Source organism: Falco peregrinus, chromosome 6, assembly GCF_023634155.1.
Source record: "Falco peregrinus isolate bFalPer1 chromosome 6, bFalPer1.pri, whole genome shotgun sequence".
In the NCBI taxonomy this organism is placed as follows: Eukaryota; Metazoa; Chordata; class Aves; order Falconiformes; family Falconidae; genus Falco; species Falco peregrinus.
In genome coordinates, this window is record NC_073726.1 from 1,708,764 (window position 1) to 1,730,394 (window position 21,631).

At 38.3% G+C, this 21,631-nt stretch overlaps 1 protein-coding gene across 1 annotated transcript in view; it reads right to left on the reverse strand.

The window, feature by feature from the left end:
- Window positions 1–21,631, reverse strand: part of COG5 (component of oligomeric golgi complex 5) — a 183,336-nt gene that overhangs the window by 53,232 nt on the left and 108,473 nt on the right. Inside the window, exons 8-10 of the mRNA XM_055808013.1 lie at window positions 12,897–13,062; window positions 12,019–12,131; window positions 11,847–11,924 (exon numbers count right to left, since the gene is read on the reverse strand). Coding sequence (XP_055663988.1) covers window positions 11,847–11,924; window positions 12,019–12,131; window positions 12,897–13,062 — 357 coding nt within the window. The remainder of the gene's footprint in view (window positions 1–11,846; window positions 11,925–12,018; window positions 12,132–12,896; window positions 13,063–21,631) is intronic.

The following is a 21,631-nucleotide window of genomic DNA, read 5'->3' on the forward strand; positions in this document are numbered from 1 at the left end:
TACGGTATTTCACTTTGTCCACTGTTGAGATGCAGTCTGCAGTCACTCTGGAGGTGAAATATAGCTGTTGATTAATAGCACACAAAAGACCATGTAAGAGTTTGTGGCAGGAACTAGAGAATATTGTCGCCTACGCATACACCAGGGGGTATTTAAGTGGGTGGGCTGTAGCTACCAGAATGGGAATACAGCATTAGATACTCCTGCTGGAGTAAAAAGTGCCATATGCAACCATGAGTATCCAGAAACTATTTATTTAGTCTAAACCTGTAATTTCTTTTTGCTTACATATTAACTCAAGATATTATTTTTTAAGTCCTTTTAAGTATCTAACCGCTTATTTTTTAAAATATTATATTCTAACAGAGATTACATCTGTGCCTGTAGATCACAATGGAAATTATACTTTCACTGTTCAAAATATAATGTGCAATTCCATTTGACAATAATCAATAGCAGAAAATGACACACAAAAGCGTAGCAAAAGGACTGGTTTTCTCCAGCTCAGCAGGAAATCAAAGGAATGTCCTCTCCATGTACTGGACAACTTCTTCAAGGACTTAAGAAGATAGGCAGGATGAAGGTGGAAGAGGAAAGGGCAGCACTACTTGCCTGAAATGTACACAGCCAATCTACTGGCTCTTCTTATTTTAATGGAAAGTTTATAAGCCTTCCCCTATGCTTCATATAGCACTGTGAGCAACATGCCACAGTATCAGAAAGTAACTAATCTTTTGGGCCTTTTGCTTTCAGAAAATGTCATCTAGCTAAACCTGCATTCTTGTCATCTTCCCATCTGTACAGTGTAAGGAAGGAATTTGGTCCTCCTCTACAGTTATACCAAATATCCTAACTGGCAGACAATGTATGGGAGCATCGGGTATATCCACAGTAGTGATTCAATGTGTAGAAGGGATTCTTCTTGCTGCAAATCTTTCTTGTGTCTGTACTTGTCTTGCAGATCACACTGAAGTGTGCTAGCAAACTTACTCAAGGAATACACTATCTCATCATTAGCTTAAAAAGAACAACTTCTGCAATTAAATAGCTTTTTGCAGCATATCATCATATTTTTGTAACAAACCCCACAAGGATGTACTAATATTTTTATCAATTAATATTCTGAGACTTTAAATTGGGAATTTTCCATTTCTTTTGCTTCTGAAAACGAAATAAAACTGAAAGATGTTAAATTACTTACACCCCCTCCAAAATAAAAATGCTTGCTTTGAAATCTAGTCACAAGCAGATTAACATCTTGTGATACAATCCCTTGTAGCAGGAGCAGCTGACAAGATGAGTAATGAACTGCATCCGATTATCTTTTCAGCTCTGTGGCAATCATTTTCCAACAGCTTCCTATTCCATAACCAACAACACTGGAAAAAGGTCACCATTCTGTCACATCCCCCCCATCAGCGTATGTGTTTAATAATGCAGAGAACACATAAACCTTTGGAAATTAAGAGGTCTGGTACTGTTATCTGGGGCAAAAAACTGTTTCAGGTGTATACTGCATATATAGAAATCCTACATAAAACATCTATATATAATTTAAGGTCTCTCAGAAGGAAATCATTATACTTCAGCATGTAATAGAATGCTGTTTTCTCCTTTCCTGCAATATGTTCTTTCTCCAACAAAAGAACCTTAACTGTAATTGATGGTATCTAAAACTCAGGACAGGCAAGATTCAGTTTGACATATAAATATTTTCTCTGTTACGGAATACAACTGAATTAAATCTATGAACATTAATTGCAAGCAACTGTAGGACTATAATGGGAAAACATGATTTCCCCCCAAAAAGCAGATCCATTTAACTCAGCATTTTTTAATTGACGTTACTATCTGTTCACAGCTTTATTTTGATCTCACAGCTGAGAAAAATCTGCACATAACTCATACTTTGCACCACTACAAAATGTTGGGAGGTTAAGATCAGCCACAGAACTGGCTATTTTTTCATAAAAATCTGCTTTGAACATGCTCTAATACCTAAACTACACTTACATAAACTAATAATCTACCAACCCAAACTGGGAATTAAAAATCCTGGCGCTGCTGTTCCTGTGCCCAGTGACCACTTTATTCCCCAGAACTGATACAGCTCAGCAGGCACTCAAGCGATTTAGCAGCCCCTATGCAACTCCTTAGGCAGTACAAGACAGCTTAGATCTGTCTTCCTCTTGTTAATTCTTTGCTTTCAGAAACGAACTGAACAACTGCCCAGTAACATAACTAGGGCAACCCCCTGGCGTTCCTGACCTGCTGGAGAGCTGGCCAGAACCAGGGGAATAGAACTATGCTTTTGAAAGACATAAGCACTCAGCTACTTTTGAAAACGTTATTCCTATGCAACCCACTTGCATCTGTGTAGAGTAAAATAAAGAAACACAACAATCAGATTCCAGTCTGGACCATCAACTATAATTTTACCCTTTTTCATACTGTTTAAAAGTCCATAACTCAGCCACACATACTATTCACATAGGAATTACTTGCTCATGGAAATTACACACATAAATCAGGCAAAATATGTGCAGCAGGCTAGACCACAAGTGGCAATGAAATTTCTCAACAGGAAGGCTCACCTTATTGTGTACATGAACCAGAAAAAGATCATTAATGTAAGTCATAATTCAACAGAGTTCACCCTTATTAGAATAACAGATGCAGGCAGTCTGTTTGATATCCAAGGTATGCACCTTATTTACGTGAAATTAAGAATGTGCTTAAGTACTTTGCTGAATCAGGGCCGTAATCACAAATCAGCAAAAAATGTGTTCACCTTGTGTAACTATTTAGTTTCAACTATTACTATAAAGTTATTATTGTCAATACTCTGCACAGACAGTAATACTATGCAACCTCCCCACAACAGAGGGGGTTTTAGATAAAACAATTAAGAATGTGTGATAATACTGCATAATGACAGTGCCAGAAGACATGTGGACAGTGCTAATTCATCCTGCTCTCTGTCCCAGCTCAACGAAGCAAAGCTGAACATAGGCTTATGCATTCTAAGTGAACACAGACTAGCAAATTGTATTTTAAGATAAGGTTCTCTTAAAAAAATCTTTCTGTTGTAAACTAATAAAATTGAGTCTTCCCCCAATAATACAACCATAATAAGTGTGGAAATGTAATATTCCAATGGTAAAAGTTTTATACTTTTAACGCTAGTCTAGGACAAGAAAACATTACATTTAGTAGATGCCAAATTCAAAGCACTGGACTAGTCTTTCAGGCAGAGATTTTAAGCTGCGAGTCAACAGAATCACACAACAATTGAGGTTGGAAGGGACCTCTGGAGGTTATGTGGTCCAGCCCCCGGCTCAAGCAGGGTGTGGTGAGTTGACCCTGGCTGGACACCAGGTGCCCACCGAACCACTCCATCACTCACCTCCTCAGCAGAAGAGGAAGAAGGGACAAAATAAGATGGAAAAAACTCCAACCTTGTGGGTCAAGACAAAGGCAGTTTAACAAAAGCAAAAGTCACACACATGGAAGCAAAAGAAAACAAAAGCTGTTATTCTCTACTTCCCACCCGCAGGCGACGTTCGGCCACTTCCCGGGAAGCAGGGCTTCAGTACGCGTACCGGTTGCTCCGGAACACAAACATCATAAATAACAAATGTGCCCCCTTCCTCCTCCTTTCTCTTAGCTTTCATATCTGAGCAGATGTCATACGGTATGGAATATCCCTCTAGTCAGTTTGGGTCAGCTGTCCCAGCTCTGACCCCTCCCGAGTTCTTGCCCACCCCCAGCCTGCTGGTAGGGGTGGGATGTTGGAGAGGCAGCCTTGGTGCTGGGCGAGCCCTGCTCAGCAGCAGCCAAACCCTGGTGTGTTGGCACCGCCTTTCTCGCTACCAACGCAAGCACAGCGCTGCGGGGGCTGCTGCGGGGCTCAGCCAGACCCAATACACAGGACCACCTAGACGAGGTTGCCCAGGACTGTGTGTAGGTGGTGTTTGTATACCTCCAAGGATGGAGACTCCACAACCTCCCTGAGCAACCTGTGCTAATGCTTAGTCACCCTCAGAGTGAAACTGTTTCCTGATGTTCAGAAGGAACCTCCTGTGTTTCAGTTTGGGCCCACTGCCTCTGGTCCTGTCACTGGGAACCACTGAGAAGAGGCTCCATCCTCCTCCCTTCAGGTATTTATACACATTGATGAGATCCCCCTGAGCCTTTTCTTCTGCAGGCTGCACAGTCCCAGCTCTCTCAGTCCTTCCTCATAGGAGAGATGCTCCAGTCCCTTCATCTTTGTGGCCCTTCGTTGGACTCTCGCCAGTGTGTCCACATCCCTCCTGTGCTGGGGAACCCACAACTGGACACAGTTGTGTGGCCTCACTGGTGGTGAATAAAGGAAGGATCACCTCCTCAATCTGCTTGCAATACTTTGCCTGACGCAGCACAGGATACTATTCACCTTCTTCACCTCAAGGGCACATTGCTGGCTTATGTTCAACTTGATGACCCCCAGGTCCGTTCCTACCAAGCTGCTTTCCAGCTGGGCTGCCCCCAGCATGTGCTGGTGCCTGGGGTTGTTCCTCCCCAGCTGCAGAACTTTGCACTTCTTGTTGAACTTCATGAGGTTTCTGCCAGTCCGTTTCTCCAGCCTGTTGAGGTCCCCATGGATGGCAGCACAATCCTCTGGAGCATCAGCCACTCCTCCCAGTTTTGTATCATCAGGAAACTTGCTGAAGGTACACTCCTGCCCCATCATCCAGATCATTAATAAAGGTGTTAAACAAGACTGGAGCCCATACTGTCCCCTGGGGGACACCACTAGTTTCTGGCCCCCAGCTAGACCCTGAGCCACTGATCACCACCCTCTAAGGCCTCACCATTCAGCTGGGCCATTCATGAGCAACCCTATGTTCATCAAAACCAGAGTTTCACCCCTTAAAAAAAGACGGCTGTTACAGCACATGGTGCAACTGAGAGAGACTGCAGACCCAGCCACCTTCTATGCAACGACCGGTGGTAAGGAAAGGATCCAGATCACTATTCTTTTGTCGGTGTGGAACGAAGAGAGGGGGGGAAAAACACTTCCACTTGCATAATAATTTTTTTTCCAGTAGTCTGTATCTCTTTAGTGCATTGTATTATAGCGTCTATGCAGACAACTTAATAGTGTGAAGCGACATTATTACTCAGCTGTATAGATCTGAAATTTAGATTAACATTGCCTGTTTGCAAGATCACAAGACTATCTTTGTTGGAAAAAACTACATGCTGACAGAATCCATGTGCTAAACCCCTTCCCACTTACTCACATGAAAGTGACTTGATTTCACAGTTCAAAAAGTATAACCCATTTTCACTAATAGCTACTAGTAAGTTAATAAACCACTGAATGATAGTGGGCTGAGTACCAAAACTGTAAGAGCAAAGATATTTGAAGATCTGTATTCACTGTTACTCTACAATAACATTAATGCTGCAGCCTGGAAAACTGCTTCAAAGTCTCCTCAAACATAAAACCAGAATAGCTTACCTAATTTTTACAAAACATACCAAACTACTAATTAACTTTGCTATTAGTGAAATGAAACCTCTTGAGCTCTGTTCTTACTATAACTCTTCAGTATTTGACACCAACTTTAAATTCAAGGAATGAGAATGAAAGTACCCCCCTTATTCAATATTAGGCAAGAATGCAAGAAGATGCTGAAAAGATATATATTTATTTTTACAAATGTCTCTATTTCCGCCACACTGTAAATTTAGAACTTAATGAGTATCATTTCCCATCTGTGAATTATCATATTTGTGTGTGTCTAAAATAGCTATTCTAACATTAAATTTGACCCATTGATTCTAAACTGGCTCCCACTTCATGACAATCACTTCCAACTTATTTTTCCCTGCAGAAATTTTGCTACTTTGAGTAGAATGTGAAAAACATCTTTATTGTGAAGCCTCTTTGAAATGTAAAACAATATAGTGAATATTACCATGAAGCTAGTTGCTGCAGGCTCCTGAAATCAGGCTTTGCATACTAATACATACAGTGTTTTCTATCTGTAATCAAAGGCTCCACCATAAAGAAATACAGAGCTTGTGAATGTTGCTCTAAAAACAGAAGACATTTAAAGGACAGCCTAAATATTTTTTCCACCAATAAAGCAACAATGCAAATTATTTAACAATTTTGTACTGCAAGATCTTATGGGACAGAAATAAGGAAATTATTTGCACTATTTCTATAGCAACATAACTGCCAAATGTTAGACTGTGAACAAAAAGCCATCATCCTCAGTAGTACAATTAATCAGTAAGGAAACAGACAATTCCGAGTGTGTCTTCAATAAACCTTTTCTATCCTCTCAAAGTAGTCGAGACTAGATTTCTTAGAATCACAGTGCATTTAAATTTCTAATGCTGACCACATTATACAGTGCAGGTGAACAGATGTCAATAAACGACACCATGATTTTAAAAATCACCTTGATTTTTTTGTTTTACTGTAGGGCACAGAACTTCATTATACCAAGTTGATCAGTTTATATCCAAGGTGTAATAGTTTCTAGACTTCCAGCAATAGCGTAACATTTTTAAAAGGTCTCTTTATGCAGCTGACAAAAGAAACAAAACCTTTTTTTAAAAAAATATTACCTTCTTAACTAACAAATACAGTTAAGACTGTGCATTTGCCCTATTAGAATATTGGAATTCTTCAGTGATTCCTCAGAAAACCTAATTTGTAAGGCACAAAAGTACTTAGGTCTTGAACAGTGTCCTATATCTTCAGAACTATTTAAAACATTAATTAATCCTTCCATATTCCTGCAAGATATGCATCAACTGGAAGTAAATGAACTTAGTGTTTCCAAAAGCCAGTAACTACCCAAGGGACCTGACAGCTTTCTTCTATCCAGAGAACTGATTTAGTATGTACAGCAGCAACTCAGACTATGCTTTCACCTTGACTACTACATACACCATCCAAGGATGGAAGGGTGGTTCGTTACCGCGTCCGCTCAGCCTGTAGTTGTTCAGGTAAGATTGACAAGGAAGATGATAAAAGGTGGCACTTCTGGTAAATGCATTTCTTTTTGAATAGCAAGCTGACTGAACACCAACTGACTTAATTTCAATCACCACAGAACTCCAATTTGCACAAAGTCCACCAAAGAAGAAGTGGAAAAGAACAAAGGTCATTATGACCTACTAACCCACACAGCCTCCACATCACCCCTTTTACTTAGGGCTGAACGTTTCTGTCACAGAAACAGAATTAAAGTTCTAGAGAAAACAGAGTGTCATTAGAAAACCATTGCACATCCTCTTACCATCCCATTTGAATTAGAACCCAATTACTTTCAGCATGGCTGTCTGGGCACACTGATCGATCCAAAGACAGAACCAGGACTTTTAACTGGTAAGACCTTTTTGGGTTTTTTTAAGAGAGGTCTCAAAAATCTTGCAACTGAATTCAGTGGGACAATTTGTAGGTTTGAAATAAAGAGCATCTTTGGTATTCTGGGTATCAAAAACCTGCTCATTCACCTGTGTTTAGATCACCACAGAGTATCTTGTCATTGCTTAAATAATAAACAGAAACCACAGAATGTAAATAAACAGAAAGGATGTGCAAGTAATCAGTTTCTGCTTCTACAAAAAAAAATCTGGAAAGTAAATCACATACTCGTAGTAACAGGTGAAAACCAGATTATTTTCTGAACTCACAAAAGGCAGTAACTGGCTAATTTTTCAACTTTTTCCACTGGGATTATTTTTTAATTGGGTCAGCTGAATGTGAATACGTGATGTTAGATGTGAATAATTTCAAAGCAGCAACATCTTTTAACAAGTTTGGACAGGGACGAGAAACAAGGTGAAATGTAAGTACACTTTAGGCAATAAACATTTATATTTTCCATTTATTTTTTTAATCTTATGTAATGATGAGGACATTTCCTTCTATATCATTAACACCTCATATTGCCAGTGTTGACAACTCGGGAAAACAGCCTGCTTACTCACCAAACATTCATCAGGAGAGGCAATGACAAGAGCCCTCCACAAAGTACATAATAACACTCCCTACAACTCTCAGCTCACTTTTTTACCCAGAGGCTTACATAAATGACAAGGTGTGCAGTGTGCCTTAGCTGCTAACAAGTGGGACATCAGCAGATCAAAGGGTAGATCTGCCCTCTCACAGTGAGTACCCTTCTGCCCAGCAGAGAGACCCCAGCTCACACTTTCAACTGACCATCCCAAAATACCCCTATAAAATTACGTGCTGCTTTTAAGGCTGCTTCTCACTTGGCAGAACTGCTTGTTGATGCCTATGTAGGAGTGAAGGACCCAAAATAGATGAGGATCAGAGATCATTTTCAACTCTTTTACAAGGGGCTTAGAGAGATTCTTATCTCTGATTAGGAAGGTGGCTGTCACAGAAAGATATGTTCTGCTGCGACTGACGCTGAAGTCAATTGCAGTTTAGGTATGACAACAGCTGAGGCAGGATTAGTCACTACACATTGAAAGAAAGGAGCAATAAAGCAGAATAAACCGGAGTAACCTATTAGCTCTCTGAAGGTAAATTAAGCAATTGAAAAGTGATATAAATAACCAGTCATTAGGTGAACAAAAATATCAATTTTACATTATTTAAATCTTACTTGTAATTTTAATTTTTACCCTCAACATTATGAAAACAATAACCCTACCTTTTGAAAAATGTAGAAAATTAAATCTCTATTCACTTTCCCCAAAACTAGAAATCAAAACTTAATGAATTCTGAATTCTTTTAGCCTTGCTCCCCCATTAAAATCTAGTAATTAAAGGCCTTTTTCTTAGATAAAACCACAAAAATGTCCATTCAGTCTTAAAAGAAATTTATTTTTCCTTTAAATATCTCATAGATCTTTTTTGGAAATTAAATCTGTAATTTTAATATTTACAGATTAATAATGAATCTATAGTTCATTACTAGTATGATAACAGTTTTTACAAAGTACTATGAGTGTATGATTTCTTTTCAAAATTGCATTCATTTTATATTGTGCAAAGGAAAAATACCAAAATCTAGATCTGCAAAGGAAAGGAATGGAAAAAAGTGCACAGCAAATTTAATCTCCAGATTCTTCCATGATACTCATGCAAGTCTCATGTAAGGGTATGTCATTTAACTCTTGGCCACATCTACTGGTGGAAAAAATTTGTAAGTTAATTCTGTAAAAGAAACCATGGTGCAGAAAAGATGCGGGTGCTGTCATTGCCCTCCTGTTGAACTCCCGTATTTATAAACTTAGCAAGTTCTGTGCCTCAGTTTCTCCATCTGTCAGATTTTTGTTTTCTTTTTTTTTTTTTTTTTTTAAGGGAGAGTTTTTGTGAATCCTTTAACTAATTAGTGGGTTTGAAACTACATTTTTGGATACAACACTATTAAATATTATTGTGGTAACAGGTCATTAGAAGGCCAGAAAGCACATGTTCGAGATCATAATACAAAATTAGAAAAAATGCAGGCTGTGTGAACTGTGAAGAGGAAGACACAAAAAATGGCCAATGGGAAAAAAGAGAATTATTAAAAAAAAAAAAAAGGCAAGTAGCTTCCTTGCTATTAAAGGACTTATGCTTTAAAAAGGCTGGGTCTCCTCCTCTCTTATGCCCCCTAGGATGATACTTGCACTGCAGTAATCAAAACAAGGAAGCAGATGGACAGGCAAAGTGGTACTACAGCTGCTGCAGAAGATGACTACAATAACAATGTTGACATCAGTAACAGTAATTAGTGCACAGACTGTAGAGTGGATGATTCGTTCCCTTATCTTCTGGCGTGGGCATGCTGCCCTGCCCGAATGGGTGTAATGTCAGTACCTTTAGTTTGTTTTGTTCATTTGCTCAGTTTATTAATGAAACTGAATACAATAAAGAAAATCAAACTTTTCTCCCTCTCCAGAACACTTGCTGAGGAAAGCATGTTGTTTCGGGTTGGATTAATAAGAGATGAAATCTTCATTAGTAAATGGCAAAACACCAACTTCATACTTATATCTATTTTCAATGTACACAAAAATCCATACTCCCATATAGTCATCTGTACATACACTTGAATTTCAGCAGCATGTAGTACTTGTCTCACCCTGTCTAAATAACAGCTCTACCGTTTGGTGTGACTTCACCCATCTGCAGGCTGCTGCCATACATTTTTCAAAGGACATTAGAATAAATTGTTTAATGGTGAGAAGAGCCAAGAAAAACATTGTGCTATACTGAGCCTTCTCAGGTAAGAAGAAAGCAAAGCATCAGTACTGTCAGCAGTAGCGTGTCATGCTGAGAGTGTTCTGGTAGCATCACACGAGGATGCACCACTACTCCTTAGCTGCCTCACTGAGAATGACAACTGTCCAGCTTAGTGTTATACTACACCAAAACACCTGTTGAAGAGCAAACTAACTGGAAGAGAGAGAATTGTGGAGAAACAGATGGATTTTACTTGGGAAATATGATTTGTCACTGAAGATGCAATCCTGCAGTACGAAGTCAAAGGGAAAGAAGGGGAATCAAAGAGATCATGGAACATGCTTAGCACATAACAACACCAAAGCCTTTTATTTCTAATTACTTTTTCCATACCCTGCATCTAGCTCCTATTCAGTTTCATGTTCCCTGTTCATTTATTCTACAGGATGATAAAAGATTTCTTTTTGTTTCCCTCCAGTATCATCCTCAACAACTTGAAAAACTCCTATCCCCTTTTCAAGTGCTGTTCTACAAAAGGGAAGAGTGAAAGTGAGAAGCAGAGGGTCTGGGTGGGGGCTACTCATGAACACCAAAAGCTCATTTATCTACACTCCCCTTCCACCCCAACTCTTCTTGAGCCTTCCAGAGTTCCTCCTTCTGTCTCTAGGTTTCAATGTTTCTCCTTGAACATGCTGATCTACTGAAGGGCTGCACCCAGGCAGCAACTGATATTTTTTGCCAAATTGAACTTTTAAATGAAGAAAATATGCTAAAAGTTAATAAACTTTTTGAGATGTTTTGTGTCGGTTTTGGTTTGTTTTGTGGTGGTTTTTTTTACACAGAAGGAGAAGCTTGAAGTGCCTCATAGAAAACTGATGTTCTGTGCAACATCTTTTGGAGATGGGCTTACCAGACAGGTAAACTTCAGTGCTGTCTGAAACCTTCATTATTTGCTTTCACTGTTGTGACAACCACCTCTGCATAGGAAGAGCTCCCCCAACATATTTCAAAAATTAAGTTCATGTAAATTAAATATACTTGGAAAAGGAGATGGCTGCATAGACACATCTTTTGTCTTTGTTTCTTCTCATCTACTAAGGTAGATGAGACGGCTTCAGTAATTCTGTTTCTAACAGTGAAGGAGACCGTTAATCAAATTATTCCGAATATGAATTAAAAACAATGCAACTGAATGGAAAAGAATAGGTATTCAAAAGAACAGCCATGATTATTTTTCAAAGAAGAAATTGCCAAGAAGCAGAGAAACAGATGGCTGAAAGTGTTAGATGAAGACACACTCTCCTATGCAAACTAACAGACTTAATTAATTACTCAAATCACATGGTATTTTATAGCATGACATTAATGATCAGTAATAAAAACTGACAGTGGTGCCTTATCAGCTGCCTTTAAGGAAAACAAAATAAATTATTATAAAAAGAACATGTTTACACCCTACAGATGTAACTCACAAACCATAAATACAGCTTTCAATGTTAAGTTTGACTTTCAACACTTTCCCATTAATTTAATTACAAATCTTTATGGAACTGTAAAATCGTAAATAAAAGCATTCTCTCATAACGTTTTCCTTAACAGAGCTATTAAAACATATTCAGCTAAATTTAAATTTTACCTTAACTATTTCCTCTATGAAGCAGACGTGTGACACAGGATCTCTTTTCTTCATCAATACTTTCTGCAAATGCTGCACCTGTAAGAAAGAAATTATTGAGAGGAAAAATGACATCTAACATCTTATATGCAAAACTGTATTACTAGACAGACAGGAATTAGCTGCTGAATACCTGTCCGCAAGCAGCACAGATCTGATCCATGAGTTTCTCCATGTTTGTCCAGAGGGCGGCTCGAAAAGCTGCTGTGTTCCCAGGTGTTGGCATAGCAGCTCTACCAGGGCCACCTGAATGGGGCAAAGACAGTGGCTGTGAAAAAATCAGGTATTACCAGCTCAGGACTTAAATTCATAGGCTAACTGCTAAAAAAAAAGTGATATTCCAGCTGAAGTGTGTGCAGCTTCTAAACCATCACACTTTCCTTCAGAGGGGCTCTCTTTCTTTATTATGCTAGCGATTATGGTTTTGGATCCTTAACTTGTTGCAAAACTTTTTAAAAAAATTTTTTAAGTGTTCATCTTGCCAAAGTTCCAATTTGCCTGCGTGCCCAATTCCTCAGTATTCTTTGGTATCTGAGCTAACATGTGGGAACATTCCTACATATCAAATATACTGCTTTGAAATTATTTCCATCTGACAAAAGCATCACCATGTAGTTTCAGACTTCTTCTGTTGCCTGCAAGGAATTTCTACCTGCGATCCTCTCACCACCAGAAAGAAAGCAGAATTTGGATTCATCTTTCCATGACAAACTGCTAAGAAAATGCTCCAAAGTTGTAAACTAATGAGGCCAATTTTCTAGGCAAGTCAGTAAAAGAGGGGGGATGTGGACTAAAGGAAAACCTCTGAGCCCAGTAACAAGAGACAGACCCAATTTTGGCTTTGTATTAGACAATTTCTGAGACATGCCTACTCTCATCCCCTACTGCTTAAAGCAAGCAGGGAAATCTTCCTGTAACATGCTTGGATGTGAAAGTTTCTTCCATTTGACTACATACTGTACACTTCTGTAAAAAAATCAGTTATCATTCTCTCTAAAACAAGTATCATACCTCTTGTAACAGCTTGAGATGGTTGGGTCAGTACTTTGATATCCAAAGCAGTTTTTATGTTCTCCTCCAGGACTATGCAGTATCCATCCACCACATTAGCAATGGTATCCTTCAAAGTCCCAAGGTTATGGAAAACCTGAAGAGCAGTTCCCACCTGAGTAGGATTCTAAAGAAAAGATTTTAAAAAATAACTATTATCTTTAACTGTACTATAGCGTTTTTTTTATCCATGATGAGGCACTGTTTTACTGGGCAAGTTTATCTTTAAGGTCAGTATACTAACTGATTTCATTTAAAATTAAATAAATGGCATCCTTACTGTATAACAGAGAACAGAGGGTAAAGGAGAGGATTGATTTCCTTTGATTGCTTAGCAATGCTTTGCTTAGCTTCCTTTGGTGCTATCCTCTGAATAAGAAAAACAGAAAAAAAGGAACTGGAAACACTGCTGGCAATATCTACCTGGGGTGGGTTACCAGTGACTGATCCAGTAATTCCAAGGTTAGTTACAGTACAGCTATATTCAGCTATGGTGTAGCCAGTAATACTGTTTTAACATGCAGTATCTGTTACAGTACTGTAATTTAAGTGCCAAACAGTTAATTAAATGTGATACAGACTTAAAAAAAACCCTAAACAACCAAAAAACACCAAGGACAAGCACAGGCAAGCAGGTCAAGCCACTACTACCAACTACTGCAGAATTTAAGCCTGTAAGTCTACATTTCTAATGCTGAACAACTACTTCTTCCTCACAGCAGAATTAAGAGTGCAAGACAATACAATACAGTGATAATTTCCCAAGCCTGCACACACACGCACACAAAAAGCTCGTATTGTTTAGAGCTTTTCCAAAATACAGGAGTGTGAAAACTATCCAAAACCTGTTCAGATCCATTGTTTAAGAGACCTTTGATTAAGATTAAATCTGACAATGATTCCACTGAGCAACACTAAACACTGGCACGGGTGCTATTTAACAAGAGAAAAGCCTCAAATTATTGCCTTTGGAAACTAAGCACTGTCATCCATACGCTGAATACTGCTTTTTATTTAGCAATCACGCGCAATTAGTGGAGGGGGTGCTCAGTTGATCATACACACATTAGAGATGCAGTCTTTTGTCATTTTTCTTAGTGACTTCTGCCAGCAGTAAAGAACATGGCCTGGCAAAAAGAAATCCTGGCACCCAGACTGGACAGAAGCATCTGAGACCACAAGCACACCCCACTAGAAACCCCATTCCAACTCTCCTCTGGCAGCAAGACCTTATCCCATTGCACTCTTCCTGCTGGTGGCTGCAGCTGTAGTAGCCGCTAACACTGAAATGGTCTGCTGCAAGACCAATGCCACTCTGCTTCATCTTCCCCAGCTCACAGTTTTTATCAGCCAGACACTCCTGAGCCAAAGAAAGAGGGTAGGATCACCTGCCTTTCCAGTGTGGGGAACTGCACTGACACGGCAGCAGTAAAGCTGTGTGGCTGCTGTGCTGAGGATTCGTTTGCTGGTACCTCCACCTGCTGCCACAGGTTTTCTGACCCACTGATGAACAGTGCATTTTCCTCAAACCTAACGTTGCAGAGGTCACAGCACTGTAACTACACATTCCTGTTACTCTTTCCAGGATTTCTTCAAAGACCAGAACCATAGTTGAAGCAAAAAAGGCATCTCTCATCTCCTTCCCCAACTCGAATGAAGAGTTTCCACATTCAGTGGAAAGCGAAGGAATATTAGGCACGTATTATGGTTTGCAGACCTTGTACTAACTGTACCAGTTTCTTTTTCTAAACAGTGTGGGAGTTAATGAGCATTCCCAGCATAGTATTACGGGTCTGGGACTTGTAGGTTTAGTTTTTTGATAACTGGGTATGCTGTAAAATTTCTAAGCATCCTGTAGGTGTGCTTGTGGAGGTGGGAAAGTAAGCCATAAAGACTGGAAGATTAATGAGATGTCAGAGAATTAAGAGTGGTATAATGCAAGGAGGGAATCTGGGGATAGAATGAACAAGAGAGAGAAAATATAAATGGGGAGAGGATGGGGAATAGAATGAAAAGAAACTGGAAGAAAGAGAATGAAGCTGAAAGGAAGGAAGGCGAAGATAGAGAAGACTGACCTAATTTATCAGTTTTTCTTGTTAAAAGTGTTCTAATTCTTACAGAAAACACACCAGTATAAAACCAGGCAGAGAGTCCAGTAATATAAAATCAATACCTTACTACTATAGTAAGCAGTCAACCTGGTTTCAGTCAGACTTTAATGTGCTTACATCAGCTACAAAAAAACCAGAACAGTATCAAGAGGTAAGCAGGGCACTATCCAGCCTTGAATAACCAATGGTCAGATACTTTCCTGACAAACAGGCTGTATAGGCACAAATAATTTCAGACAAATGAATTTCAGAGTTCCCACATCATAGTTCAGTAAACTTACTCTGCAGCTACTGGTCAAAAAAAAAACCCAAAACCCACAAAAATGTGCTCCAACAAAGCTATGTTTCTGAAGAACTGGTTTTAGCCAAAAGTTGTCAAACAATTCATTCTGAAGTTAGGAATAGTTAGGGAATAACCAAAACACATTTTTTACATTCCATAATTATGGAAACCTGCTATTCACTCAAATCTATCTTTCAAATCTAGTACCAAAGTCAGTATCAGAATAGAACAAAGATTATGCAGGTGGCCTATTTCTTATTTGCTTTAAATTGTGGACGTGGCCACTGACAGAGCTTCTAGCTCATGTATTTATCTTGTATAACATGAATTACAGATATATTTAAACTCTGACAATGTACAATAAAATAACTTTTTTTGTTTCATATACAGTATTTTTCTATCCTCAAAAAACAGTTTGTGTTTTATATGCCTCAGACAAGCTATATTAAGTCCATTGTTGATTTATTACTAATCCTAAGAGAACTGCATTTTTTATGCACAGCTAGTTCCAAGGTTTAGACAATATGTTAAAAAAAAATGGAGCATCTCTTGGGACAAAAATTATTATATGGAAAGAAAATGTTGGAAAGCAGGAAGAAAACAAATGATTGCACTTTCAGGCTTGCATACACATCTCAAAATTAGACTGTTAATCATCAATACACACTGGACAAAAATTTAAGAATCAGTATTACAGAATTTGTCACTACCAAGAGATTTTATTTATAAGAATTTGCCCCTAACATTTTCCTTCTATTTGAGAAAGCTTAGAGCTAAACACATTTCTGAGATTTAAAAGATGGCCTCAAATTTTATTAAATGGAAAGCACGCAAAGTAAAAAAACCACCCGACTACAGAAGTGACTTACAATGGAAAATGGAATCACATCAGAGAATAAGATTCAGAACAGCTATCCAACAAGAACAACTGGGAAAATAATAAAACTTTTCGAGATGGAATTTATGAGTTTATTAGCAGTATTTTATAATCAAGTTGTCTGCCACTGCAGGCACTTACACTTAGCAATTTGTAAGCATTCTCCTTAGAATCTCTGCCCGTTGGATCCTGTTTGTTTTTGTTTTAAGTATCTTATTTTGTAAATGAAGGCTCAGAAGTAGTAGCTTTTACCAAACCAAAACAGGCTGGTTTTACTATGTAAAAACGTATGGGCAGTTAGAACAACAGCAAGACACATTTCTGCTTCTCACAAGGTAGCATCTTAAAAGAAAATATCCTCTTACACAATAAATTAGCATCCTAAAAATATTTATAGATATGCCATAAACTTTAAGTTATGGCAATCAAGAGAGTAGAGGCAAAGAAAAATAGTAGAACATTTAGTAATATGTTGGCAGTACAATATAATTTAATGTGCATGCCATACACAAGTGAAATAAAATCATGACCCCACAAACTGTAGGCCTACAACACTACCTACTCAAAGATAAACTACAGTGATCCTCAGATTGCAAAAATTATAATGAAGCAGGGAGCTAAGAAGAGATGGAGTTAAGTCCACTAATAATACCCTTCTCCATTCAAAGCGCTCCTCCATCTGGCATGTCACAGCATAGTATGTTACAAATATATGGAGACTAAATTCCACAAATTTAAGAGTTTAGGAAGACTCAGTGAATCATCAGTTCAATGTATGAAGACAAAAAAAAAAAATAATCAACTTGCTCAAAAGCAAGTTCTACCATGAAAGAAACTCTCACAAATATTTAAAAGCACAGCATTTTCTCAGCATCCATCAGACAACATATTAAAATAGTTTGGTCAGAAGGGCAGTATTAGCCACCACTTGAAAAAAGGCATGTATGTTTCAATTTATGTTTTAGCAAAACATAAAGATACATTCAGCAGCAATGATGAAGACATGTTTCATACCAAACACATTTGCTCATTTTCTCTATCACTGAGAATTGTTCATTTTACTAACATAATTTTCAATTTATTTTATCCTATCCCATTTGGTTCTGTAGTCCATCACAGACAAGAAGAAAAATAAGTGACATGCAGTCATTAAGCATGAATGTTTTTTTCACAATTATATCATGCGGTTGTTTTCAAGAGTAGGCGACTAGACTCAATAACCCAGAAGATGCTGTCCAGTCCAGCACGACATTTACAGTCACTCTGCAGAGCAGAACCCCGTTTGGTCACTTCCTTTCCCACAAAGATAACTGGGTGAAGACTAGACAGAAATGTCATTAGAGACTTAAATAAGTACATATCACATTTCCAATTTGAAAATATCTCCTAGGATGGAACCAAGTCATTTTTTTTCTGTCAGCTGCCAACACTGCAACTATTTTATCATGTCCAGCATTGTAGGTTTTTATTTTATGATTGGCACTAGCGTTACCAGAACAATTTTCTGACAGCATGTCTAAATAAAGAGCAATATCACTTTTCACCGTTAGAAACACAGCTTGGATGAGAAAGCCTGCTCCTCACAGGTGAGTGTGGTGATGACACGGAGCTAATTTGGGGACAGGAAGATTCCTAGCATAAGGCTGAACCAAAAATAAGAAACCTGGAAGACAGGCAAAACTAATTGGTTCAAGTGCTACAAACACAGCTTCCAAACTCACACTCCACCTTCTTTGGGTATGGGATTCACCATGTGGACCTTTCTTCTTCAACCAGTGCTGTCTTAGGGAACTCAATACCATTATTTCTTTGTCCTGTGCAAATCTGTCCATATGACATGCTGCAGGGTTCTCACCTGTGTGGACTATAAACTTCCTTCTCAAATGAAGGTGTGTTAATGGCCCAAAATATTTATGGTCAATACTACCTGTGACAATTACAACTACCTTCATAAAGAAGTAGTGTTACAAGTCTAATTAATTGCTAACTGTCATGCAGTTAAATTTCACAAGTGCCTGCACCACATAATCAGAAGAGCTCTCTGAGGAAATTTTCTTTCACGTGACAGTTTGGAAGCACCACATATGGAGAAGTCAAACTTGGACTAGTCCGTCCCTTAGAAATGATGTTCCCTAGCTACTAATGTATACAAGAAGATTTATGTTTTGCTTACTAAAATCAGAACAGCAACTCTGACTGAAAATCTTTATTATTCTGCAGAGAACAGATGACCCTGTTCAGGAAAGGCTGTGGCAGGAAGACAACAGAAAGCTTTCACTATATATATATAAGAACATATTCATATTACGCAACAGCTGTGATTTCAGTGTGCTGACATATCCTTACCTGTTACGTGGTAAAACGTTTACCACATCCCATACACAAGCACTAAACACATAACACAGTACAAAAAGAATTAGATATGTTGCTTAGCTGAAGGAAGATCCATAATTACTTCAGGTAATCCAGTCCAGGTATCACTTCAACAGATTGTTCTAACAATGTGGCAAGCAAGAAATGCCATGAACAATATTTTGAACAAAATCACAACTTTCCCTAGCCATCAAGAAATAGCCAGTATTAAAATACAATAACCCTAGAACAGGACACACACTGAAATAACCACATTTGTAAAGTAACACATATTCTCTGACCAGGATTACAAAAGGTTACTGCAGTCCTTCCAGATTAAATGCAAAAACAGTTTCCAGAATGATATTCCTGAGTATCTTTAACGGGCACTTAGTATTAATCAATTTCATTTGATAGCTGATTTACTAGATGGGGAACTGTTTCAGTTACTGTTCCACGTTTACTTCACACAACTCATTTTGATTGTAGAAGATAGCAGTTGCAATTTCTAACACAGTACACCTTTACAAGTTCAGTTAAATAATCCAAAAAAAGACCCCTTTGTGAGGCTGAAAATCCCCAGTCAGATCTTCATTTACTCCTTCTCCCCTCTTGCTACCATTACAATACATGGCCTCCTTCAAATAACTTCCCCACAAATAATGTTACTACCCCTAATGACAAGCACTACTACTTGAAGACCAACTGACCGAGGAAGGGTTTGTAAGCACTTGCAGCTATCAATTACATGCAGTTCTTAGTCATCTCTTACAGACACCGAAAGTGAAAAACAGTGAGAAGTTAACTACAGGAAGAGTTGCAATTCAATTTAAAGAGCTCAAGCAAGTAAGCAGTGCAGGTAACTCAGCCACAGCCAAGGTAAAACGACCTACTAACCAGAATTAATAATTTACTAAGAATTCGGGCTCTTGCTTTGCAGTATCACTTAAGCTATTTTAATTGCAGGAAAAATTAACAAAATCCTAAAACTAGACATTTAATGCCAATGAAATTCGGCTGCAGTCTAAACCCAGTATTTTATTTCATTTCCAAAAGTCCATGCCTTAAAAAAATTAATTGGTATATCACAACTCCTAAAAATGAGCCTACTTAGGGAAACACGTCTCTTATGTTCATTATCACCCCATCTGTCTTTTCCTCGGTTCATCTTTAAAATCTGAGCAATACATGAAAAGGTCAAATTGACAATGTAAAGCCAGAGAATACAGACTTCTTTCTGATGATTTTCCAGTTCTTCCTGTTTTGACCTTTGCAGTGTTGGGAAGAGTGAGAGGTTAAGATGTTATAATTTTCTATAGGAGGTAATACTGACATAACACTTATGCTAGACTTTAGAAAAGCACATTTTAAGCCTTAAGAGGCAAGAATCCCAAAGCTAAATATTTAAATATGGTTAGGCTGTAATACCTACCTTCTGTCAGCCCATGTTTGGAATACACAACTTCTTTTGGTAGAAGGACTTTCACAGGAAAGGAAGACAGCCAGAAAGCACAGCCATAAACCTCATGATGTCCTCAAACTAGGTCAAAATTTTGTTTCTTAGAATAACAAGAAGTAAATAACAAGAAACATTGCACTACAAAGGTTGAGAGAGGAAAAAAAACAAACCAAACCAAACCAAAAAAACAAACCAGCAGCAATAAAATACTAGAAAGCAAAGGAACAAGATTTTTCAACACAGCTGAACTGCTTGCCAAAATACTTATTCTCTATAATAGTGTAATCAAAGCAACAGATGGCTAAGAGCTAATGGAACAGAAAGGCATCAGGAACTGTTGTAAAGAATTATCTCATGAAACATCATGCAATATTCCAAAGTCTACCAAGCCTTAGGCTATCAACGTGACAGCAATTTCAAAGAAAGTATCTGGCACCTCTGAGGACAGATCAGCTAGATCAACTAGACCACAACAATTATAAATTTTATCCTACAATACTGTATTTGAGTGTAGAAAGAGTACAAATTCAGAGTAGAAATCATACACAACAATGATAACTAAAAGGCAACAAGGAAATGGGGGCATCTGAGCCAAATCAAGCTTCTTAAAGTGCTTCTTTCACCTCTTACGCAACTTAACCTCTAAAGATCTCATCAATAATGAACCAGTTTGCCAGTTAATCTGAAGTTGTGGCTTCTCTGCTAAAAGCACAGCTATCACTTTCTGATGCAGGTCAGAGGGCAAGGCTGTAGCACCTCTCTTGTCCACAGGCAACCTAAACTTGTACCTGCTGACTCAAGTCCCGTTACTGAAGTGCAGTAGTAGCAGGACACAAAATCTCATTACTAATTCTGATCTTTGGACAGCAGCTTGCAACCAGATGTTTTCTCCCACCTCACAATATCGTTATGTATGTGCTCACTCTGCTAACTGGTTGAACAAAGCCATTACAAAACAGGAATGTCAGATTCTACTTTTAACTCAGTCTTAACATTAGGAATTAGCTACTGGAGGGTTGCAACATTTTTTCTCTGTTTACAAAAAAAAAATAATCCAATTTTAGACAAAATATCCTTTAAATGGTATGCTCTGAATGATTTAAGTAGCTACAAAAAGCCATCTGGATTTTCTTGTTCTCTCGCTAGTCTTTGCAACAAGATAATAATTACCTCTGCAAGTGACAGTATCTCATTTCTGGAACCTGTGCCCATATTGTCAACAGCCCTGAAGTGCCCTCAAATACTTAAAAGGAACGACATTTAAAAAGTTACTTTAAATACTTTTCTGTTATTATTTTCATATTGAACTACAGTCTTCCATCAATGTCAGATTCACTGCTGGATCACAGTTCAAAACATTTTTTATATTCTTAATACTAAGTTCAAATTCCTTCTATCACACAGCTACAGGAAACCAGGTCTGCAGAAAAATTGATGAAGAATCACAGAATAGCTGAGGTTGGCAGGGACCACTGGAGATCACCTAATCCACCTCCCTGTTAAAAGGAGAGTCTACCAGACCAGGCAGCTCAGGGCCTGGCAGTGCAGAGACTGGCTAGTTCAAATGAGCCACAAGACATCCTTCTCCTGCTCCATCTTCCCTTCCTAGTTCCA